We start from the raw sequence: 26,539 nt of genomic DNA, 5'->3' as shown, positions 1-26,539 counted from the left end.
TGGAACCCTCTCTTGGTTACATATCAGGGATACGTAACCCTCTATCAAATGGTGAATAGATGGATGAACTGTCAACCATATCCAATGGTTCTTTTAACTGGTCCTGACGTGGAACAATTGAATCCCTTACCTTAAAAGCAGGTGCCGCTAATGCCGTAGGCTTTATGGGCACATTAACTCCAGAAGGCCTAGCTTTAACTCTAAGGACAGGGAATTCATTTTTCCAATGACCTTTAGCATGGCAGTAATTGCAGATTTTGCCATGATCTGATTTCCCATGGGAACCACAGTCAACCCTTGAGACAAGATCAGGCCCAGTAGGAAAGAATCTTTGTGTCAGCACATATTCATCAGCCAACACGACAGCCTCCGAGGCAATCTGTACCTTATGCTCATTTATGTATGTGGCAAGACAGTCAGAGACAGAACTGCTCCAGCACAACTAAACTGCACAACTGCTCGTAGGTTGTAACATCCAACGAAATGAACCATCGGTTAACCTGTTGGGGCTAGGGGGCAGTATTTTCACGGCTGGATAAAAAAACGTACCCGATTTAATCTGGTTACTAATCCTACCCAGTAACTAGAATATGCATATACTTATTATACATGGATAGAAAACACCCTAAAGTTTCTAAAACTGTTTGAATGGTGTCTGTGAGTATAACAGAACTCATTTGGCAGGCAAAACCCTGAGACATTTTCTGACAGGAAGTGGATACCTGATGTGTTGAATTACCTTTAAGCCTATGCCATTGAAACACACAGGGGTTGATTAATGTTTTGGCACTTCCTATTGCTTCCACTAGATGTCACCAGCCTTTACAAAGTGTTTTGAGTCTTTTACTGTGAGATCTGACCGAACAAGAGCCATGGAATGGTGATGGCCGATTAGACTCTGGCGCGCGAGTTCATGTTGGGTACCCTCGTTCCAATACGTTATAAAAGAGAATGCATTCGTCCACCTTGAATATTATTCATGTTCTGGTTAAAAAAGGCACTAATGATTTATGCTATACAACGTTTGACATGTTTGAACGAACGTAAATATATTTTTTCCCCTCGTTCATGACGAGAAGTCCGGCTGGCTTAGATCATGTGCTAACAACACGGAGCTTTTTGGATATAAATGATGAGCTTTTTTGAACAAAACTACATTCGTTATGGACCTGGGATTTCTGGAAGTGACATCTGATGAAGAGAATCAAAGGTAATGGATTATTTACATAGTATTTTCGATTTTAGATCTCTCCAACATGGCCGTTTGTCTGTATAGCAAAGCATATTTTTCTGGGCGCAGTGCTCAGATTATTGCAAAGTGTGATTTCCCAGTAAGGTTATTTTTAAATCTGGCAAGTTGATTGCGTTCAAGAGATGTAAATCTATAATTCTTTAAATGACAATATAATATTTTACCAATGTTTTCTAATTTTAATTATTTAATTTGTGGTGCTGACTTGACTGCCGGTTATTGGAGGGAAACGATTTCCTCAACATCAATGCCATAGTAAAACGCTGTTTTTGGATATGCTGGTTTTATGGTTTTGGTGACCCTGTCTTTGAATTGACAAAACATTACACACAGCTATTGTCAATGTACTCTCCTAACATAATCTAACTTTATGCTTTCGCCGTAAAACCTTTTTGAAATCGGACAACGTGGTTAGATTAAGGAGATGTTTATCTTTCAAAGGGTGTAAGATAGTTGTATGTTTGAAAAATTTGAATTTTGACATTTATTTGGTTTCAAATTTGCCGCTCTTGAAATGCACCTGCTGTTGATAGGGTGCACCACGGGTGGCACGCTAGCGTCCCACATAGCCCCAAGAAGTTAAACTGGGTGTGCAAATCCCGTGCGAACTCAACATAAGTCTGTCAGCTTTTTTCCAGGTTCTAAACTGCTGGTGATACGCTTCAGGAACTAACTCATAGGCGTGCAACACAGCAGCTTCAACTTTGCCATAGTTTTGGCTGTCAGCAACGTTAAGGGCCAAATTGGCCTCTTGTGCTTTCCCAGTTAGCACACATTGCAACATCAACGTACGGTCGGTATCAGGCCAATTCCTGGAAATTGCTACCCTTTGAAACAGTAAAAAAAAAAAAAAAAAATCTCAGGTTGCTTTTCACTGAATTTCGGCAGGAGCCTCAAGTTTCCAGCTACGTCGAAGGAAAGCTGAGCACAACCTCTGGAGAAATCATCGTAACTGTCATTAAGAGACATGTCAGAGAGCTTACCATCTCTGACCAAATCTAAAACGGACTTGTTGCAGCGTCAGTTTGACACACTCCGTTTCTTGTGTAAGCCTTTCAACCTCCAAGGTGTGTTGCTGTTTCAGCCTATCATGCTCTAGTTGTAGCAACAACATTTCCTTTTGCTGTTCAAAAGATAAGACAGGATTAGGGGCATTTGTAATGGACCGAAATGTAGCCAAACAAGGAGAAAACTACCCCATTAGAATGCTGGATTCGAACAAGTTGGCCTTTAGTATGGACTTAACCGTCTAGTCAGACCTTTATCATCAATCTCAATGTTTCGCAATTCGTAACAATTGGTCTTTAATATAGCAATCCAGAAGCTCCTCCCTCGGGACTTGGAAGAATTCCTCAACGTTAGCCATAGTCAAACAGTCAACCAATTATGGACGAAAAACAACCTGCTCTCGCCCCAATTGAGTACACCAAACCAGACAAAACAGAAGCACAGTGTCAACAACAAAAGAGAAAAAAAACAAATGGAGCTTCCCCAATACCTATTACTAGCTCAAACCTTTAGTTCCACATGTGACATGCTGGTAGAAATGAGGTAAGATGGGTTTCAGTTTTCCTGCATTAAAATCACCAGCCACTAGGAGCGCCACCAATGGATGAGATTTTTTGTTTGCTTATGGGCCTATACAGCTCGTTGTGTGCGGTCTTAGTGCCAGCATCGGTTTGTGGAGGTAGATAGACAGCTACGAAAAATATAGACCTCTTCTGAATGCCTGGACCTGTTAAGACATGAATGTATGGTTCACTGCTTTGATAAAGCTCAGTGGGTCGGGGGACAGGGAGGGAGGGGTAAGGCGGAGGGAGAGAGAGAGAGAGGGTTGGAGTGGTAGATCCGAGGGAGAGAGAGGGGCGTGGGGCAGTGTGGAGTGGTGGAGTTCATCCCTCTGTCTGTCTCCCTCTCTCTCTCCCAATGTTGAATGAAGCCCCAACCCCCCCCCATTTTTCCCCGACATCACAATGAGCAGCAGGCTGTCTGCCTGGCCTGCATTTTCCCCATTTGGGTCTGTAATCAAACATCTCCATTATGTTAGATCCCTTTAACCAAAGCTCCAAAACTCTCATGGTCACATGCACACACGTACATATGTGCACACACCCATCATAAGTCGGATCTGAAGGACATCTGGACACTAGTATAATAGCCAAACCATCACACCATGACAGTATTGGCCCTCTTCTGTCTCCATGGCAACTGTCCGTGGTATTACTGATGTCATGTGACTCGCCATGCTGTGTGTTTGTAAGTCTGAACTCCAGCCCTACACCCCAGACAGTACACCATGCTCTCCTTCCTTTAGACTCAGCCCTCATTTCATCAAAACCATGTATCTTCTAAAACAGCCAATCGGATGTGTTCCTCTACAGTGAGCGTTGCCTGACTCCAGACGTTCTGGGTATTGGGCTGTATGCTCCATGTAGCTCAGTTGGTAGAGCATGGTGCTTGCAATGCCAGGGTTGTGGGTTTGATTCCCTTGGGGTACCAGTATGAAAATGTATGCACTCACTACTGTAAGTTGCTCTGGATAAGAGCATCTACAACAATGCAATGACAGAGACAGGCAGCCTCTGCTCAGGGAAGGAAATGTCACTGTGGCAGGAGGCTGGCAAAATGTCAAAATCCTTTGGTCATAACTACCCAGCTAGCACATAATGTTCTAAGAGCCATATGTTTCTTATAGCATGGTTGTCTTATGGTTATTTTGCATCCAAACTTCCCACTACTTTCTGGGAATAGGGCAGGATATTTAATTGGCTTTGCAAGATTCTCAGCACATTTAAGTAACTTTACAAAAAAAGCATTGTTTTCTAGCTATTTCATTACTTTAACAGAACGTTTCCTACAAGTTCAAACATGGTTACATTTCATTTCAATTTTGGTAATGTTCTAGGAAAATTCTCCAACTGGTTTGGCATTGGGAATGTTATGAAATAGTTCAGAGAATGTAAAGAAACAAAGTTCTCTGTGGGAATTTCAATACTTCAGTGTTTTCTACAGGTTTTTTTTTCTACAGGTTTCCTCATGCTTCTATTTAAAGGTATGTTCTCAGAACGTTCAGAAACATCAATCCTAGTGGGAATTTCAGTACTTCAGCACATAACCCACAAGACGACATTAGTAACGTTCAAAGAATGTTCTAAGAATGTTATTTAAAAAATATACATCCGTTCTCAACAACAAAACTCTAGTTCCTCTATCTCATTTTTGTTTTTGCCCTAGCACTACACACCTGATCCAAATCATCAACTCATCATCAGACTTTTATTATTTGAATCAGGTGTGTAGTGCTAGGGAAAAAACTAAAATGTGCACCCATTTGGGTCCTAGGACCAGGATTGAGAACCACTGCTCTATGATGTTAAGGTGTGTTGGCCGAGCTGACTAATTGGCCACACCTGATCTTGATGAAGGTTTGTTTCCTTTGAAATGGGGTCTGTTTGAATAGCCTTAAATGAACAGCTTGTATGAGAAAAACATTTCAAAATACATAGCATGCTAGCTTTATATTGGTGGCATAGTGGACTAATTCCATGGCTAGAGAACAGAAGATGATAGGGCTGAATCTCACTGACGTTGTGCCACAATGAAAAATGTGTGTTAGCATGATTAATAGTCCCGTGTGGCTCAGTTGGTAGAGCATGGCGCTTGCAACACCAGGGTTGTGGGTTCAATTTCCATGGGGGACCAGTACATTAAAGAAAAGTATGAAAATGTATGCAATCACTACAGTAAGTCACTCTGGATAAGAGTGTCTGATAAATGACTGAAATGTAAAATGTAATTAATGCCTAAGCAAATGAATTTCCATGTGTCCTATCTGTGCTTGATGTTCAAAACAGTTAACCCAAAATAAGCTGCCAATCTTATTTAAGGATGTATCTCAAAATAACCTTAAAACCTCCTAGGAAAACATTCAGCGAACCATAGTAAACGTTCTCAGAAACTCATGCAACCTAAAAAATGTATGTTCCCAGAACAAGTGAAATTTTCCCATCCGTTCTGACAATGTTTAAAACTTTCCATTTTACCGGTTAGGAAACTGATGGGTTCATACCCAGAACCAATGGGAAACCAAAAATGTACGTTCCAACAACTTCCAAGGAACTAAATGTGCTAGCTGGGTAGTTACCACAGCCACAAAGTCATAAACCTAGCCTATTTCTACAATTTATCTTCTTAAAATTTGATTTTAAACCTAACCCTAATCGTACCCACACTGCTAACATGATGCCTAACCCTAAGACCAAAGAGCACATTTTTATTTTCATGAATTTTTATGATATAGACTTTGTGTCTGTGGATGAAATGTCCAACACCATTCCGGAACACTTTCTGACTTCCCAATAAAAGATAGACCCGCTGTTTGTCAATAGACCTATCAAGGTTGTGATTAGTATACTGTTGCTACATTAGTTCCTAATGGCAATGTGAATGTATCTACGTTACCAACACTTCCACCTGTCTAGTGCCAAGGTTCTGTGGTAGGTGCCTTCCTCATATGGCATCCAAACGATGGTTGTATAAGGATGTATAAACTCAGAATTTAGGAGCAATGACCACCCCCTCTCCGTCCTGTGAATCTCCCTGGTATGAGACAGTGACTTTGATGGACCCCTTCCACAGCCGCTCCCCTGGTTCTGTCGAATCAGACCTTTGGCCAAATCTAATCTATGGGCCAATGGTTGTCATAAGTGGAATCAAACCTACTGTACATGCATGCAACAGCTGCTGCCTCCCCTGAATGCATATATACTATGCAGCAGCCTGCACAATGGAGGGGATATGAGACCATTACTATGGAATTCATGGATTCAATTTTCAATTGGCAGAGATGAGGAAGGAGATTATCTTGGCTGGTGCGGCTATAGGAGGATTTAGGGTAATAGCATATTTCATCCTGTGTAAAAAGCAAAGCTATACCACATAGAAAGTCTTGCACATATCCTGTATACATAAAAAATCATATGGTACGGCACTGTCAAAAACAATAGCTGAACACCACAAAATATTGAGCTGGCTTTTCAGGGTTGTGTGTGAGATAGGGACAGTGGGAACAGATTAGCTGGCATTCTGTAACAGGAGTATTTTCCCTATATTGTAGTGAGGTGGTTATAACTCCAGCTGAAATGTTCAGAGGTGTTTGTCCTTTTCTCTTTCTTTAGCGCACCTTCCATCACCGTGGTAACTAGGAGACAGCGGCTGGGTGTGTGTGGAAATGGGTGGAAGAACAGTGGGCACACTGTAGAAAGCAGCTGTGTGGTGCCAATTGCCTGTGTACCCCCTGCACCCCTGCTTGCCTATCTCCCCACTCCCCCTCCCCTCAACACAGAATGCACACATCTTTCCCTGCTACCAAAGCAACGGCTCCAGCCAACCTCAAAGGAAGAACAAAATGTTCTCTCACCACGGTCATTGTAGTGTGGTTGTATGCAGTGTGAGCGATGGAACCAGCACTGTCACCGGTGAAATAGTGGGAGGGACCCTGGATTTTGCATTGGTGTGGCCTTTTAGGAGGGGACTCTTAATTGGGTCCTGGTAATTGTAACCAGTATAGTTTTAGTGGATTTCATGTTTCATTTGTGTGTTCTTTTCTCCTTTGAAACACATGGAATACCATAGCCTTTCTGAATATAGCTGGTGTCTGAATTTCTTGTGCCTACAGTAGATAGAATCAGCAATTTCCTGAAAGACAATGACATATACACAAAATGTTACGAACCTGCTCTTTCCATGACATAGTTTTCACCTGGATTCACCTATGATCCCTTACTGAAGTCACTTGTTAAATCCACTTCAAATCAGTGTAGATGAAGGGGAGGAGACAGGTTAAATGATTTTTAAGCCATGAGAAATGGATTGTGTAAGTGTGCCATTCAGAGAGAGGGTTAATGGGCAAGACAAAATATTTAAGTGCCTTTGAACAGGTTATGGTAGTAGGTGCCAGGCACACGATTTGAGTGCATTTGTCACGCTCAACAGTTTCCCGTGTGTAAAAAGAATGGTCCACCACCCAAAGGACATCCAGCCAACTTGACAACTGTGGGAAGCATTGGAGTCAACACGGGCCAGCATCCATGTGGACCGCTTCCGACAACTTGTAGAGTCCATTCCCCAATGCATTGAGGCTGTTCAGAGGGCAAAATATAATGTACATTACATATGCTGATGTAAAAAGGCCTTTATAAATCAATTTGATTGATAGGTAGCGTGTTTAGGGATAGATAGCGTGTAAAGGAATGTTTGAGAGTATGGGTGCTGTAACGAAAAGTGTTCTCATTGGACAAGTGCACGTATGTATGACCTGTTTCAAAGCGTTTCTCACATTGTGTGTCAACGGAGCAGGTCCCAGGGCCATCCCCCAGGCCATGTGATCTGTCACAAGGGGGGATAAGATGAATCCGGGAACGCCTCAGATCTCCAATCAGAATTATATTGAGCACCTCTGACTTAACAAAGGTGAGCCGTTAGGGCCACAGAGGGCTCTGTTGGGGTAAAGGGAGTGGGATATTGATGTCATTGGACACACTGGAAATGTTCTAAAGTGTCTGTGTGTTTATGGAGGATACAGTACCCCACCAGTGCTGATACACACATGTAAACAGCTGTTCTAAACATACTTAGAGCGCAAAACCATCTGCCGCCGGAGGCTTAACACCCATCTCTAGCCAGCAAATTATCCTAATTGGTTTCTATGCAATAGCCATGATGCAAATCTCTGGCTTCAGATTCCAATTAAGCACACATCTGTATTTACACTGGCGAGGATTATACAAGACAGGATGGAGGAGACATTGGTAAATAAAACACAGAACAGTAGGAAGCCTTTTGTGAGTTGAACAGAAAATATGCAATTTATTGGTTTGCTTTGTCAATATATATCTGTTTTGGGGGTGGTTATGATAGACAAAATGTGTATTTAAATAAGTTAAAACCTTTCATATACACAATCGTGAGACATATCAGTGGACTTGTTTGCTTTCCTCAACCTATCAGGAGACCCAAAAATCACAACAGTCAGAATGTTCAGAGGAATTTCAAAGTGCCACTCACTCTGTCAGGGGCAGAATGAGTTACAAAGAAGAAATGCAGTGCTTTTGATGGCCCATAATAAACATGAAAGAAATGTACAAAAACATGTTTGCATTATCCAGGTGAATGGATGAGAACTAATTGTGACATGGGTCGTTGCATTGGGACTTGATATATGGGACTGGAATAGCCACTTTAGATACCAACATGGTGTGTTAGAATAGCTCCCATGCAGCTCCCACCTCCTACAGCTTAACTGGGATGTACCCTGTTATGGTAACATTTGTCCGGGGCTCCACTACAGAACATAGACCTCTCCAGCAATAGTACACTTACACACCTCCATCCCAAAGCCTTATGAGTGATGATCAGGACATAGCATAGGTCATAAACAGTCAAAACGACTATATACTATGTACAAGTCAATAGCACACCTAACATTGAAATGTGCATTGACAATGGTCATTTAGTTAAAATTAACTGTCTGACCGCTTCTCTTACAAGCATGAAATAGGCTTCATGATGGAAGTGTTTCCCTCGCTCTCCTTCACTCCCTCTTCATCCCCCTCTCAGTTCAGTGTCATGCGCTGTGGTCGCTCCAGGTTGGCACGGAACTTGTCCAGGAAACGTGATGCCAGCTCGTCATCCACAAGGCGCCCATCGCTGGACAGGGTGACGGTCATCAGCTGCTGGGTGCTCAGGGCACCGGTCTCCTCGGTCAGATGCAGCACAGCCCTTGATGTTCCCACAGCCAGGATACACGCCTGGGGAGGGTTGATCACTGCACTGAACTCACTGATGCCAAACATTCCCAGGTTAGAAATACTGTCAGAGAGAGCGAGAGAGAGAGATTTAATATTTTATGCCAATAAAGCTCATTTGATTTGTGAGAGGAATTGGGAGGAATAAATAGGGGGAGGAGAGATAGGAGAATGAGGGGGAGGTATGAGGGAGTGCGAGAGAGAAAAAAGGGTGGTGAGAGAAGGGAGGGAAATGAGAGAGATAGGAGACATTGGATATCCCATTATAAGTACGGCTCAGCCAGGGAAAACATGCAGACAATTAACCAAGGGGAGATTACAGTCAGATAACGGGGCCTTATTACTACCGATTCCCTGTTACTAATAAATTCAATACAACATATACTCACAGCGTAAAGAAGGGTGAGAGGTGAATAAAACTGAATACAACAGAGCAGTGGAATATATAGGTGAATAAAACTGAATACAAGAGGGCACCAGATGGAACATCTCAACAGACAAAGACAATGTGCCACTTCTAACAACAGAGGTGAACACAGAGAGAGACCATCCTAGCTCTGTGTCTGGTGAGCAATAACATCCATAGGCAATTTGTTGTGTGGCTTAATGACATACAGGCCTTGGGGATGGACGGACGAATGGATAAAGTGAGGGATGGAACGAGGGAGGTAGTATGCATATAAACTCAGCAAAAAAAGAAACGCCCTCTCACTGTCAACTGTGTTTATTTTCAGCAAACTTAACATGTGTAAATATTTGTATAAACACAAGATTCAACAACTGAGACAAACTGAATAAGTTCCACAGACAGGGGGGGGGGGGGGGGGGGGGGGTAACAGAAGTAACAGTATCTGGTGTGGCCACCAGCTGCATTAAGTACTACAGTGCAGCTCCTCCTCATGGACTGCATCAGATTTGCCAGTTCTTGCTGTGAGGTGTTACCCCACTCTTCCACGAAGGCACCTGCAAGTTCCTGGACATTTCTGGGGGGAATGGCCCTAGCCCTCACCCACCGACCCAACAGGTCCCAGACATGCTCAATGGGATTGAGATCCGGGCTCTTTGCTGGCCATGGCAGAAAACTGCCATTCCTGTCTTGCGGGAAATCACACACAGAATGAGCAGTATGGCTGGTGGCATTGTCATGCTGGAGGGTCATGTCAGGATGAGCCTGCAGAATGTGTACCACATGAGGGAGGAGGATGTCTTCCCTGTAACGCACAGCGTTGAGATTGCCTGCATGACAACAAGCTCAGTCTGATGCTGTGACACACCGCCCCAGAACATGACGGACCCTCCACCTCCAAAATCGATCCCGCTCCAGAGTACAGGCCTTGGTGTAACGCTCATTCCTTCGACGATAAACGCGACTCCGACCTTCACCCCTGGTGAAACAAAACCGCGACTCGTCAGTGAAGAGCACTTTTTGCCAGTCCAGTCTGGTCCAGCGATGGTGGCTTTGTGCTCATAGGCAATGTTGTTGCCGGTGATGTCTGGTGAGGACCTGCCTTACAACAGGCCTACAAGCCCTCAGTCCAGCATCTCTCAGCTTATTGCGGACAGTCTGAGCACTGATGGAGGGATTGTGCGTTCCTGGTGTAACTCGGGCAGTTATTGCCCTGGCCACATCTGCAGTCCTCATGCCTCCTTGCAGCATGCCTAAGGCACGTTCACGCAGATGAGCAGGGACCCTGGGCATCTTTCTTTTTGTTTTTCAGAGTAAGTAGAAAGGCCTCTTTAGTGCCCTACGTTTTCATAACTGTGACCTTAATTGCCTACCGTCTGTAAGCTGTTGGTGTCTTAACGACCGTTTCACAGGTGCATGTTAATTAATTGTTTATGGTTCATTAAACAAGCATGGGAAACGGTGTTTAACCCCTTCACAATGAAGATCTGTGAAGTAATTTGGATTTTTACGAATTATCTTTGAAAGACAGGGTCCTGAAAAAGGGACCTTTCTTTATTTGCTGAGTTTATCTTCAAGGAGAGATAGAAAGAGCTCACATCCTCTATAGGAATTAATTATCCTCCTCACCGAGACAAAGACCCATTAATTTGAATGCATTAAAACAGCCCGCCCTCCCTCCACTGGAATGGATGGCCACGTAATTGATGGCTCTTGCCGTCTGGCCACATATTCTCTTCATGCCTGCATGTGATAATGTAGAATATGCATAATATATGGACTAGCTATTATATGAGGCTGGGTTATAACTAATAGCAGGACATTTAGGACTGCTTCCCTATCAGCAGACCACTGACCTATACAGGCATTATTACCTCATGCCATGTACAAATCTTCCCCCATGAAATAGTTCCCAATCGTTCTAATTGTTTTCTGATTGTGACGTCATGCTGTAAAATTTGTCCATGCGTGAAAATATTCCCAGTTCAATAATTGCACGTGCGTCTCTTTATGTGGATGACTGAGCTCGTGCGGATGTCTCTCCCTCGACCTCGAAAAACTGTTCCGTGGGCATGCGCATTTACTTCACACATCTGCCAATCAATGGTGGCCAGGAGTATTGACCAATAACAAGACGCTTGTTGAGGCTTGAGGTCAGCATATAAATACCCAGACTGCACGTCAAAGTGCAGAGGGTTGATGTGAGGAGAGATTTTTTGCGTTTGCCAATTTTGATTGACAATCCATATTTGTTAATTTAACTAGCTATACAAACAAGTTAAAACTGCTCACCTCTGAGAACAAGGTCACTCGACCAGTTTAGCGCTAATTACGCTAGTTAGCTAGCTAAGTCAAGGGCGAGGGGGTGTGAGAAACATCTGCAGGAGCTCAGCCATCCACACAGACGATTGTGCAATTAATGACTGGGAACATTTTCACACTGTGAACAGTTTTACAACATGATGTCACAATCAGAACGATTGGGAACTAATTCATGCTGGGAATATTTTTTACATGACACTTGGCACAAACAGGGCAGATAGTAATAATAGTGAAGTCGACGGTAATACAGACACAGCTATTGAGCACCTTTCTACCACACATGGTCTCCCACGCTGTAGACCTGTACGTCTGTATACTTACATGTTGAAGAACATGTGAAGTGCTGAGTAAGAACCTGAGTCAAAGACCAGTTCACCCAAAAATCAATAGTTACATAGAGATCTTATTTTTGACGATATATCGTACAGTTTTGACATTATCGCAATATTATTTTTGTGCTAGTTGGCTGTACCTGCACCAAAACTTCCTTCATAGCTTGTTCTCCATCTTTTGAAATATGGAGCCAACACTTATATTTCCATGACTGCTCAGAACTTTTTTTGTCATGGCTCTCTCTTGTTCCTCTGCAGCAGATGTAGTGCCTTCAGAAAGAATTCACACCCCCTGACTTTTTCCACATTTTGTTATGTAACCGCCTGACTTAAAAATGTATTAAATTCAGATGTGTCACTGGCCTAGACACTATACCCTATAATGTCAAAGTGAAATTATGTTTTTAAAATTAATAAAATATGAAAAGATAATGTCTTCAGTCAATAAATATTCAACCCCTTTGTTATGGCAAGCGTAAATAAGTTCAGGAGAAAAAAAAGTGCTTATAAAGTGCATTCGGAAAGTGTTCAGACCCCTTGACCTGTTCTACATTTTGTTACAGCGTTACTCTAAAATGGATGAAATATACACACAAATATTAATATATATATATATTTTTTTATCAATCTACACCCCATAATGACAAAGTGAGAAGAATACCCTGAAATATTACATTTACATAAGTATTCAAACCCTTTACTCAGTACAAAGGTGTTGAAGCACCTTTGGCAGCGATTAGAGTCTCGAGTCTTCTTGGGTATAACGCTACAAGCTTGGCACACCAGTATTTGGGGAGTTTCTCCCATTCTTCTCTGCAGATCCTCTCAAGCTCTGTCAGGTTGGATGGAGCGTCGCTGCACAGCTACTTTCAGGTAACTCCATAGATGTTCAATCGAGTTCAAGTCCGGGCTCTGGCTGGGCCACTCAAGGACATTCAGAGACCTGTCCCGAAGCCACTCCTGTGTTACCTTGGCTGTTTGCTTAGGGTCGTCCTGTTGGAAGGTGAAGCTTCGTCCCAGTCTGAGGGCCTGGGCAGGTTTCCATCAAGTATCTCTCTGTACTTTTCTCCGCTCATCTTTCCCTATATCCTGACTAGTGTGTTAAGAAAGTATTTACTAAAATAAACTAAAGTAAAAAATAAATAAAACATGTGAACCCAGGTCTGGAGGGTTGTATTAATGGCCTATGGCAGCTGAGGCCTCTCCCAGTCCCTGCCGCTGAAAAACATCCCCACAGCATGATGCTGCCACCACCATGCTTCACCGTAGGGATAGTGCCAGGTTTCCTCCAGATATGATGCAAGGCATTCAGGCCAAAGAGTTCAATTGTGGTTTCATCAGGCCAGAGAATATTTTTTATCATGGTCTGAGTCCTTTAGGTGACTTTTGGCAACTCTAAGCGGGCCGTCATGTGCCTTTTACTGAAGAGTGGCTTCCGTCTGGCCCCTCTACCATAAAGGCCTGATTGGTGGAGTGCTGCAGAGATGGTTATCCTTCTGGAAGGTTCTCCCATCTCCACAGAGGAACTCTGGAGCTCTGTCAGAGTGACCACTGGGTTCTTGGTCATCTCCCTGACGAAGGCCCTTCTCCCCCGATTGCTCAGTTTGGCCAGGCTGCCAGCTCTAGGAAGAGTCTTGGTGGTTCCAAACTTATTCCATTTCAGAATGATGGAGGCCACTGTGTTCCTGGGGACCTTCAATGCTGCAGAATGTTTTTGGTACTCTTCCCCAGATCTGTGCCTCGACACAATCTTGTCTCTGAGCTCTTTTTGCTTCGACATGCACTGTCAACTGTGGAACCTTATATACACAGGTCTGTGCCTATCCAAATCATGTCCGATCAATTTAATTTACCACAGGTGGACTCCAATCAAGTTGTAGAAACATCTCAAGGATGATCAATGGAAAAAGGATGCACCTGAGCTCAATTTCGAGTCTCATAGGAAAGTGACTGAATACTTATGTAAATAAGGTATTTCCTTTTTCACCCAAAAACTGTTTTCTCTTTGTCATTGTGGGGTATTGTGTGTAGATTGATAATGATTTTTTTTTTAATAAGGCTGTAACGAATCAAAATGTAGCAAGTCAAGGGGTCTGAATACGGTCAGAATGCACTAAGTTGCATGGACTCACTCTGTGTGCAATAAGTGTTTCCTTTTTTTTTGTGTGACTACCTCATCTCTGGACCTCAGACATACAATAATCTGTAAATTCCCTCAGTTGAGCAGTGCATTTCAAATACAGATTCAACCACAAAGACCAGGGTTTTCCAATGCCTTGCAAAGAATTGCACCAATTGGAAGATAGGCAAACAAAATAAAGCAGACATTGTATATCCGTTTGAGCATGGTGACATTATTAATTACACTTTGGATGGTTATCAATACAAACAGTCACTACAAAGATACAGGTGTCCTTCCCAACTCAGTTGCCAGAGAGGAAGGAAACCGCTCAGGTATTTCACCATGAGGCCAATGATGACTTTAAAACAGAGTTTAATAGCTGGGATAGGATAAAATTGAGGATGGATCAACATTTTAGTTACTCCGCAATACTAACCTAAATATAAATATTCCAAAACATGCATCCTGTTTGCAAAAAAAAAGCAAAAAAATTTGGCTAACAAATTAACTTTGTCTTGAATACAAAGTGTTATGTTTGGGTGAAATCCAACACCACTCTTCATATTTTCATTGTGGTGACTGCATCATTCTATGGCTGTCATCGGAAAGGAATAGGGAGTTTTTTTGTTGATAAAAATAAGTGGAACAGAGCTAAGCACAGGCAAAATCCTAAAGGAGTCTTTCCAACAGACACTGGGAGACAAATTCACTTTTCAGCAGGACAATAACCTAAAACACAAGGCCAAATATACACTGGTTGCTTACCAAGACAACATTGAATGTTCCTGAGTGGCCTAGTTACAGTTTTGACAAATCTATTTGAAAATCTATGGCAAGACTTGAAAATGTATGTCTAGCAATGAACAACCAACAACTTGACACAGGTTGAATGATTCTTCAAAGAATAATGTGAAACTTTTGTACAATTCAGGTGTGAGCTCTTAGAGACTTACCCAGAAAGACTCACAGCTGTAATTGCTGCCAAAGGTGATTCTACTAACATATTGACTCAGGGGTGTGAATACTTATGTAAATTAGATATCTGTATTTCACTTTCAATACATTTGCAAACATGTCTAAAAACATGTTGTTTTCATTATGGGGTATTGTGTGTAAAATGGTTGAAGAAAAAAAATGTATTTAATCCATTTTGAATTAAGGCTGCAACAACAAAATGTGGACTAAGCAAGGGGTATGAATACTTTATGAAGGCAATGTATTGTGAGCAACATGTTTGGAATGTCAAGTCACTATAAAAATCACAGTATCCAATCGCAATACATATAGAATCGTGACAATCGCAATACATTTCATATCAGCACCTAAATATCACGATAATATTGTATCGTGATGTCCCTGGCAATTCCCAGCCCTGATAGCAAGGGCGTGTTGTGTTTACCTGAAGGAGCCTCCCTGGTACTCATGAGGAAGAAGCTTCCCATTTCGAGCCTTCTGGGCCAGTGCCTGGAGAGAAGAGATAAGCATTTAGTCAGTCATCTAATGTAGTCAGATGATCCTCTGGACTTACTCTGAAATGAGATTGTCAGGGATAAACTGGTTTACATTCTGCCCTAATTCAAATCAATGATCTACTGTCTAGAGGTGATGCTGGTTCAATCATATCTATCAAATCAGGTTTCTAGCAGTTCCAGTGATACAGTATGGACTTCATGGTTCAACGATAATGTTGAAATGCTCCCTCCAACATGGCATGGTTAACATTCCAAAGGCAACCCTCACTCAGAGTTCATACTGTCAACACCCCAAATGCTTTACAAAAAAGGGCTTCACAACAGAGCTTCTGTTAGCATCACTTAAATAAACCTAGGCATCAACACACACAGAGCTAGAGCAGAGTGAAGTTCAACACCACTCTGTTGAACCCCATCGAAGGCAACACATTGCTTTTTCATTAACACAATGAGAGCTAAATTGGCTGAGCGGGAGGAAACACGCCAGGCTATTGCTTTTAATGAAAAATCCCACTAATTTAGAGTTAAAGGCTCTGCAAGGTCAATCTGTCATTTGCAGTGGCCATACAGCATTTACTGCGATACGGCCTCTGTAGAAGTCAAGTCATTCATACTACTTACGCTTTGCGGAGCTCTGCATTGTTAAAGAAAATTAGGAGGCGCATGGCATCGCCATATGGAGCTCGATTTGGCCTCCGCAGGCTCCGCAATTGCGTCACACCCTCCATACGGAGCCCCGGGACAGCGTTGCACGATCGAGCATCAATCAGCTATTAGTCTTTAGAAGGATCCTAAGCAAGCCATCTGGGGTGAAATGTGACTGCACTAGAGTAATGACAACAATATTCTGCTAAATTAACATTGTGGGTAAACAATCGACTCATCTTGATTTACAGCTCTGAATGCATGTCCTGTAGCCTATCATCTAAGTGTAACCCTGTTGACACCATTGTTGATTACAAGTCCAGGGTAAACTTCAAACACAGTAGTACTTTTGTATACTATACATTTTCCCTTTACTGGTTACAGTGGAGTGAGAGTCCAAGTTGCTGCTTCACCAAATTTATTAAGTGTGTCATCCTCCCTATTGACCCGAATCGACTAGACTGAGTAAGGGAGTTAACATGACTCAGTGAGCAGAGAAAACAGGAGAGCAGTTCTCTAATGTAATGGTGCTTTACAAACAATAACATGAAAACACACATTCCCTTCTTCACTCAAAAGTCAAAATAATCAATATGACGTATCATAATCCTACATACAACACTCATGTACGTCATGCTCATTCAAATGGAAATATGCTTTATAGATATTGCAGCGACGCTGCTTTTATCTAAAACACTATGTCAAAAGACCCAGAGACGCAATAGAACACATGGGGAGCCATTTGCGATAAAAGCACTGAAAGGAGAAGCAATCATGTTTTCAGTGGATTCAGGCATGGTAGCCAGTGAGCGCTCTGTGTATTTTCCAGACCACATGTTGTATTCAATTAGCTGCTGATAAGGGGTTTACATTCTGCCCTAACTCAAACCAGACTTCTGACTCATATTTAATGTGTAGTAAATGTGCATGAGAAAGAGAACAGTCTGAGTGTATATACATGGTTGTGTGTGTGTGTCTTGTTAGCGATTGTGCGCACTCTGGGGAGAGTCAATATTAGAGAACAGTAATGAGTTGTGGCGGGCCACAAAATCGGGAGCACATGTCCACCGCATCATTTGAGGGGATTTACATTGTCACTGCTGGTGACACAGCCTAATCACTAGCCTCTTGAGACAGAAGTCTATTTCTTAAGCTGGCACACCGGTGTGTTGTGTGCGTGAGAGCGAGCGAGCAAGAATGAATGTGCATGTACAAGTGTGTTTGAGCTCTCCCTCCCTCATGCTCTCCCCAGCTGCAGGCAGTCACCTGAGGGTAAGGACTGACTAGTGGTTCTGTAGACTCCATTAGTGGCCTGTGGCAGCCGAGGCCTCTGTACCCACCCCCACTATAAACCTCTTAATATACCTTCTACTGATCTAGCATGGTGATCTTTTCTCATCATATCTGTATGTATATTTATGTATAATTATGTCACGTTCAGTTGATAGCTGGATGCTGAAATGGAGATGGAGGGAAATTGAGTCTTAAATGTCCAATAACTCAGACAAATCAAAAATCACATTTTATTTGTCACATGCACCAAATTCACCTTACAGTGAAAGTCTTACCAACAATGCAGTGAAGAAAAATAAGTGTTAAGGAAGTATTTACTAACATAAAAAATAAATAAAACAGGTGAACCCAGGTCTGGAGGGTTGTACCACAACATTATCTGCATTATTCTTTGCAGTTCTTAAATCTTGCACAAATTATATTGGTGTTGATAGTGGATTGATAGAAGAAACCAAGTCTTAATGAATTGATACAGTACATGACTATCATGCAAACTGTGTCAAACAAGTACATTTTCTTCACATTGTGCTATTGTGTGTGTTTTTTCGCGTTTTGTCATTTATTTTGTACATAATGTTTCTGACCGAAAAGAGCTTCTGGATATCAGAACCGCGATTACTCACCCTGTACTGGACAAAGATTTTTTCTTTGACGAGTCGGACGCAAAGGTTTTACTTCAGACACTGGACAAGGCCCTACCCCTGTAATTCACATGAAGAAGAGAGGGAGACTTAGGGGACGTAGGTTGAAGGTGCCTTGTCAGAATCTGACAGTGAGTGGGTAACCTGCCTCTACCATCCGTCCTATTAGTCAACGTGCAATCATTGGATAAAAAACTGGATGAGCTCCAATCAAGACTATCCTACCAACGGGACATTAAAAACTGGAATATCTTATGTTTCACAGAGTCATGGCTGAACGACGACATGGATAACATACAGCTGGCGGGGTTTACGCTGCATCGGCAAGATAGACCAGCTGCCTCCGGTAAGAACTTATCATGAGATATTCTACCTCAGACGAGCAAAATAAATTGACTTCGTTAATATTAGATTTCATACACCAGCTGTTGTTGACAAATACACACAGACCGCCACCCCTTGTCTTACTGGAGGCAGCTGGTCTATCTTGCCGATGCAGCGTAAACCCCGCCAGCTGTGTCTTCTTCCTTGCTGACCGGCCTTTCAAGTTATGTCGATATGGGACTCGTTTTACTGTAGATATAGATACTTTTGCACCATTTTCCTCCAGGATCTTCACAAGGTCCTTTGCTGTTGTTCTGGGATTGATTTGCACTTTTCGCATCAAAGTACGTTCATCTCAAGGAGACAGAACGCATCTCCTTCCTGAGCGGTATGATGTCTGCGTGGTCCCATGATGGTTATACTTGCGTACTATTGTTTGTACAGGCGTTTGGAAATTGCTTCCAAGGATGAACCAGACTTGGAGGTCCACAATTTTTTTTTCTGAGGTCTTCGCTGATTTCCTTTGATTTTCCCATGATGTCAAGCAGAGGCACTGAGTTTGAAGGCAGGCCTTGAAATACATCCACAGGTACACCTCTAATTCACTCAAATGATGTCAATTAGCCTTTCAGAAGCTTCTAAAGCCATGACATTTTCTAGAATTTTCCAAGCTGTGTTAAAGGTACAGTCAATTTAGTGTATGTAAACTTCTGACCCACTGGAATTGTGATACAGTGAATTATAAGTGAAATTATCTGTCTGTAAACAATTGTTGGAAAAATTACTTGTGTCATGCACTAAGCAGATGTCCTAACTGACTTGCCAAAACTATAGTTTGTTAACAAGAAAATTGTGGAGTGTTGAAAAAGGAGTTTTAATGACTCCAACTGTAAAACGGCAGCCATCTATTCCGGTGCCATTCTTCATGTGAAGAAAATGTACTTGTGTTTGACACAGTTTGCATGATGGTCATGTACTGTATCATCAATTCACAATTCATTAAGACTTGGTTTCTTTTATCAATCCACTATCTTCACCAAAATAATTTGTGCAAGTTTTAAGATCAATGCAGATAATGCTGTGGTAGAAGCCTGAAGAAGCCTGAAGTACAACCCTCCAGACCTGTGTTAAAAACTATTTAGGGTATTTCAATTTTCAAAGATATTTGGAAGTAAGTATTTCAATTGTTTGTTTTTTGTTGAAAAGTAGTCGAATATTGTAATATTTGGATATACATTAGAAAAGTATTTGAAAATAGTCAAACACACTGACTCAAATACACTCCAATGCATTTAACCCAGGGATTTGAAAATACGTTCAAATAGTAGGCTATTTATAGGACCTTATTTGAAAATACTTCCAATAAAAGTAGTTGATTCGGGCCACATTACTTAATAAATTCTGAAAGACACAGAACAGAATTACTGGCATTTAAATAACAAATACACATGTATTTGAACCCAGATCTGCAATACTCCCTGGTCCCTGTCCAAGAAGGTAAATGCCACCAACCCTGGTAATGTGTTTACCTAGAGAGTGATTCCGAATGAGCCTCCACACTACAAGTCATTACCCAGCCTGACCTTTCTAAAGAAAGCTCCTGAGGAATGCAGTCTCAGTCAGTTTCAGAGCAAAGGGCTGCTGGTGATAGTACAGTCCTACACTAATTTTAGTGGAACTTTAATTTGAGTGTTTTGTAACTACTATTAAATAATAGAGACAGCTGATTCTATTTCAGATAGTGTAACATTTAACGATTGTAATCCCCTCCGGCTGGGATAGTTAGCAGCTCACTGGCATGTATTTCTCCAACAGTACATAAGGCCACCATTCTGAACTGTGAGCTCAACTGTGCCAGGGTATCGGTAGAGCTAAGTGTTCAACCCTACCTTGGCATTAGCTGAGATCTCCTGCACCCCCTTGTCAGCAGCGTTCGTGATGATGGGGGTGATGAGGCCCTTTGGGGTCGCCACAGCGATGGAGATGCTAATGGAGTCCAGCGCCTGAGGCCCCTCCCCCGACCAGGTCACGTTGACCTCCGGCAGCTCCTGAAGGCAAAGGTCAGAGGTCAGGTCAGATTTTGTCAAAGGTCAGGTCAGATTTTGTCAGAGGAGATTAGACACTGAGGACGAGAAGAGGACCGAGGGGGAGAGAGAGTGGAATGGTGGAAGAGAAGGGGATAAAGGAAGACAGACTCAATGACTCTCAGAATCACCTACATTTACACATACCCAGAACTTGCCTTAGTGAGAAGGTGCTGCCAGCAATGGACAATATACAAACAAAATGCAGACAGTCCACATAAACATCATACAGAATATACAATATCAGAACAGTAAACATAAAACTCTGGAGTATAGGCTGATTACAGTGGGAATATACAGGTACCTGACAAAATAAAGGAAATGCCAACAATAGGGCGTTGGGCCACCACAGCTTCATTGCACCTTGGCATAGACGCTACAAGTGTCTGGTACTCTATTGGAGGAATGCGACACCATTCTTCCACAATAAATTCCATAATTTGGTGCTTTGTTGATGGTGGAGGAAAACACTGTCTCAGGCACCGCTCTAGATTCTCCCATAAGTGTTTATTTGTGAATTTGTGATTTGGTGACTGAGACAGCCATGGCATATGGTTTACATCTTTTTCATGCTCATCAACCCATTCAGTGGCCACTTGTGCCCTGTGGATGGGGACATTGTCATCACACGGGGGCAAAGCCATGGTAGCCAAAATGATGCCCTTCCCAGCATTTTTAGACATGACCCTAAGCACAATGGAATGTTAATTGCTTAATTAACACAAGAACCACACCTTTTTGGAAGCACCTATTTTCAATATAGAGTACATTGTAGTGCTCATTTTCTCAAATGTTTCCATTATTTTGGATGTTACCTGTACAATTTACAGCGGGATATATCAATATAAGCAGATATACACACACATAACCCCATAATGACAAAGCAAAGACAGGCGTAGGATAAGATATCTGGGGTGAGATTTCCTGTGTGTGTTTGTGTGTGCTCATGATGTTAAATTTACATTTTAGTCATTTAGCAGACGCTCTTATCCAGAGCGACTTACAGTAGTGCATACATTTCATACATTTTTTCCCCGTACTGGTCCCCGTGGGAATCGAACCCACAACCCTGTTGTTGCAAACACCATGCTCTACCAACTGAGCCACGCGAGACCCATGTTCATGCTTTTGCAGTCTATAGACATATTGATGTAACATTTCTATCCATTTTATTCTGACTATCTTTACAAACTTCCTCAGAAGGTGAATATATGTACTATTCCCAGGTACTCTGAAGGCCCTTTTCTGGCAGTGAAATCACAACCGCACTGTGAAAAAAACTCTTGCACTTGACTTTTTTCTGCTAGCACTGACTTTACTGAAGAAAATTAATAAGATCGTCTTCTAAATGACTAAAATGTAAAAGCCTCCATATACATAATTGACATCTGATTTCAACATTTGATAACAGCAAGGTTGTATGTCCCCTTGCCAATGAGGATATTTCCGCCTTACCCAAAGGGTTTCCCACTGCTTGTCTACATACAGTGCAGTCGGAAAGTATTCAGACCCCTTGAATTTTTCCACATTTTGATGCGTTACAACTTTATTAAAAAAAAAAGTATTTGATCCCCTGTTGATTTTGTACGTTTGCCCACTTATAAAGAAATGATCAGTCTATAATTTTAATGGTAGGTTTATTTGAACAGTGAGAGACAGAATAAGACCAAAAATTTCCAGAAAAAAGCATGTAAAAAATTTTATAAAATGATTTGGCATTTCTTTGGGGGACCGCACAGCCCTCCATGTGCTCGCCAGAGGTAGCCTGACTGCCATTAGGTACCGAGATGAGATCCTCAGACCCCTTGTGAGACCATATGCTGGTGCGGTTGGCCCTGGGTTCCTCTTAATGCAAGACAATGCTAGACCTCATGTGGCTGGAGTGTGTCAGCAGTTCCTGCAAGAGGAAGGCATTGATGCTATGGACTGGCCCGCCCGTTCCCCAGACCTGAATCCAATTGAGCACATCTGGGACATCATGTCTCGCTCCATCCACCAACGCCACGTTGCACCACAGACTGTCCAGGAGTTGGCGGATGCTTTAGTCCAGGTCTGGGAGGAGATCCCTCAGGAGACCATCCGCCACCTCATCAGGAGCATGCCCAGGCGTTGTAGAGAGGTCATACAGGCACGTGGAGGCCACACACACTACTGAGCCTCATTTTGACTTGTTTTAAGGACATTACATCAAAGTTGGATCAGCCTGTAGTGTGGTTTTCCACTTTAATTTTGAGTGTGACTCCAAATCCTGACCTCCATGGGTTGATAAATTGGATTTCCATTGATTATTTTTGTGTGATTTTGTTGTCAGCACATTCAACTATGTAAAGAAAAAAGTATTTCATAAGATTATTTCATTCATTCAGATCTAGGATGTGTTATTTTAGTGTTCCCTTAATTCTTTTGAGCAGTATATATATATATATATATATATATATATATATATAAAAAGCATATTTCCTACCCGGGTCGACCGCCAGATGGGGACCACAACGATGATCCACAACCAGGACAACCCACGTTCATTTTTATGATTGGTTTACAACATGCAGTTTAATCGCAAGATTGAACCCAACATGGGGGGACTGTCATGACGTTGGCCTGTGGGTAAGGTTTATGACCCCCCCCATAAATACCTTTCTCCCTTCCCCTCTCTTACTGACCCTACTGAAGGACTGCTGTCCTGTTAAATATAGAGAGTCTGGGAACATCAAACAAATGGGGAATAGGAACCATATTTTGGTAATAAAACCAGTTGGAAATATGCTTGATATAAAAATCCTCAATCTACACACATTACCCCATAATGACAAAGCCAAAAAAATGAAATACCTTTAAAGTCAGAAGTTTACATAAACTAAGGTTGGAGTAAAAAAAAGATTTTTCAACCACTGCCAGTAATTATTTTCTGTGTATTTCAGTATTTAAGTAATGTGGCCCGAATCAACTACTTCTATTGGAAGTATTTGAAAGTATTTTCAAATAAGGTCCTATAAATAGCCTACTATTTGAAAGTATTTTCAAATCCCTGGGTTAAATGCATTGGAGTGTATTTGAGTCAGTGTGTTTGACTATTTTCAAATACTTTTCTAGTATATATCCAAATATTACAATATTCGACTACTTTTCAACAAAAAACAAACAATTGAAATACTTACTTCCAAATACCCTAAATAGTTTTTAAACACAGGTCTGGAGGGTTGTACTTCAGGCTTCTACCACAGCATTATCTGCATTGATCTTAAAACTTGCACAAATTATTTTGGTGAAGATAGTGGATTGATAAAAGAAACCAAGTCTTAATGAATTGTGAATTGATGATACAGTACATGACCATCATGCAAACTGTGTCAAACACAAGTACATTTTCTTCACATGAAGAATGGCACCGGAATAGATGGCTGCCGTTTTACAGTTGGAGTCATTAAAACTCCTTTTTCAACACTCCACAATTTTCTTGTTAACAAACTATAGTTTTGGCAAGTCGGTTAGGACATCTACTTTGTGCACGACACAAGTAATTTTTCCAACAATTGTTTACAGACAGATTATTTCACTATCACAAGTCCAGTGGGTCAGAAGTTCACATACATTAAGTTGACTGTGCCTTTAAACAGCTTGGAAAATTCCAGAAAATGATGTCATGGCTTTAGAAGCTTCTGATAGGCTAACTGAAGGTACCACGTTCATCTGTACAAACAATAGTACGCCAGCATAAACGCCATGGGACCACGCAGCCGTCATACTGCTCAGGAAGGAGACGCGTTCTTCCTCCTAGAGATGAACGTACTTTGGTGCAAATCAATCCCAGAACAACAGCAAAGGACATTGTGAAGATGCTGGAGGAAACAGGTACAAGACTATCTATATCCAAGGTAAAACGAGTCCTATATCAACATAACTTGAAAGGCCGCTCAGCAAGGAAGAAGCCACTGCTCCAAAACCAGCATAAAAAAGCCAGACTATGGTTTGTGGTTTGCAACTGCACATGGGGACAAAGATCGTACTTTTAGGAGAAATGTCCTCTGGTCTGATGAAACAAAAATAGAACTGTTTGGCCATAATAACCATCATTATGTTTGGAGGAAAAAGGGGGAGGCTTGCGAGCTGAAGAACACCATCCCAACCGTGAAGCACGAGGGTGGCAGCATCATGTTGTGGGGGTGCTTTGCTGTAGGAGGGACTGGTGCACTTCACAAAATAGATGGCTTCATGAGGAGGGAAAATTATGTGGATGTATTGAAGCAACATCTCAAGACATCAGTCAGGAAGTTAAAGCTTGGTCGCAAATGGGTCTTCCAAATGGACAATGACCCCAAGCATACTTCCAAAGTTGTGGCAAAATGGCTTAAGGACAACAACGTCAAGGTATTGGAGTGGCCATTACAAAGCCCTGACCTCAATCCCATAGAACATTTGTGGGCAGAACTGAAAAAGCATGTGCGAGCAAGGAGGCCTACAAACCTGATTCAGTTACACCAGCTCTGTCAGGAGGAATGGGCCAGAATTCACCCAACTTGTTGTGGGAAGCTTGTGGAAGGCTACCAAAAATGTTTGACCCAAGTTAAACAATTTAAAGGCAATGCTACCAAATACTAATTGAGTGTATGTAAACTTCTGACCCACAGGGAATGTGATGAAAGAAATAAAAGCTGAAATAAATCACTCTACTATTATTCTGACATTTCACATTCTTAAAATAAAGTGGTGATCCTAACTGACCTAAGACAGGGAACTTTCACTAGGATTAAATGTCAGGAATTGTGAAAAACTGAGTTTAAATGCATTTGGCTAAGGTGTATGTAAACTTCTGACTTCAAATGTATGTACATGTGATCGTTTTTTATTTGTAATACATTTGCAGAAAATTCTAAAAACCTGTTTTTGCTTTGTCATTATGGGGTATCGCGTATAGATTGATGACTTAAGGCTGTAATGTAACAAAATGTGGAAAAAGTCAAGGGGTCTGAATATATTCTGAATGAACTGTACCTACACCAATTATTCTAGTAGCACTGCACATTGTATTAATGGTACTGACTTGTATATAACTTTATTCTCGTGTTTCTTTAATTTATTTGGTTTTGTATTTCACCTTTTCTGCTTATCTATATTATTACCTTTATTCTGCATTGTTGGGAAAGAGCTCGCAAGTTAACCCAATGAGTCCCACTGTCGCAACAGCGAGATTTAGGACTTCTAACCCCTTTTAAAACATGTGTGTTTGAGCAACAGACTTCTGGGTTGTACCATTGGATTCATATTTTTCTTCTACCAACCATTAGTCTGTGTGATTAACGGAGACTGAGCTAGAGCAGAGTGGCCCGCCCGGGGCAGACTTTTTTTAAACCAAAGTTTGTATCAGGTTTTTTATTGACATATGTCAATAAAACTCATGAATGCAACTGTGTCAATTTTTGTCTCGTTGTCATGAATAGAAAAATTTGAACACACTCAACTGTGGGGCAAAATACACTGAAACATTAACAGCTCTTGGCATGACATTTTTATTTGTAAGTAATTTAACTGAGACTGCATTCTTATTTACAGCAATGACCTTGCGAATAGTTACATGGGAGAAGGAGGGGGGGGGGGGGGGGGGGGTGAATGAGTCAATTGGAAGCTGGGGATGATTAGGTGGCCATGATGGTATAAGGGCCAGATTGGAAATGTAGACAGGACACCAGGTTTAAGACCCCTACTCTGACAATAAGTACCATGGGATCTTTAGTGACCACAGATAGTTAGGACACTTGATTAACATCCCATATGAAAGATGTTACCCTACACAGGGCAATGGCCCCAATCAATGCCCTGGGGCATTAGGATCTTCTTTGGGGA

General features: G+C 41.8%; 1 protein-coding gene across 1 annotated transcript in view; it reads right to left on the bottom strand.

Annotated features, from left to right (window-relative positions):
- Window positions 1-8,400: 8,400 nt before the first annotated feature.
- pdhx (pyruvate dehydrogenase complex component X) overlaps window positions 8,401-26,539 on the bottom strand; it is an 88,451-nt gene continuing 70,312 nt past the window's right edge. Inside the window, exons 9-11 of the mRNA XM_014148323.3 lie at window positions 20,504-20,662; window positions 15,639-15,703; window positions 8,401-9,121 (exon numbers count right to left, since the gene is read on the bottom strand). Of these exons, the coding sequence (XP_014003798.1) occupies window positions 8,866-9,121; window positions 15,639-15,703; window positions 20,504-20,662 (480 nt within the window). The 3' untranslated portion in view covers window positions 8,401-8,865. The remainder of the gene's footprint in view (window positions 9,122-15,638; window positions 15,704-20,503; window positions 20,663-26,539) is intronic.

Source organism: Salmo salar, chromosome 16 (assembly GCF_965601325.2).
Source record: "Salmo salar chromosome 16, fSalSal1, whole genome shotgun sequence".
Lineage (NCBI taxonomy): Eukaryota > Metazoa > Chordata > Actinopteri > Salmoniformes > Salmonidae > Salmo > Salmo salar.
This window is presented reverse-complemented; position numbering and strand designations above follow the sequence as displayed.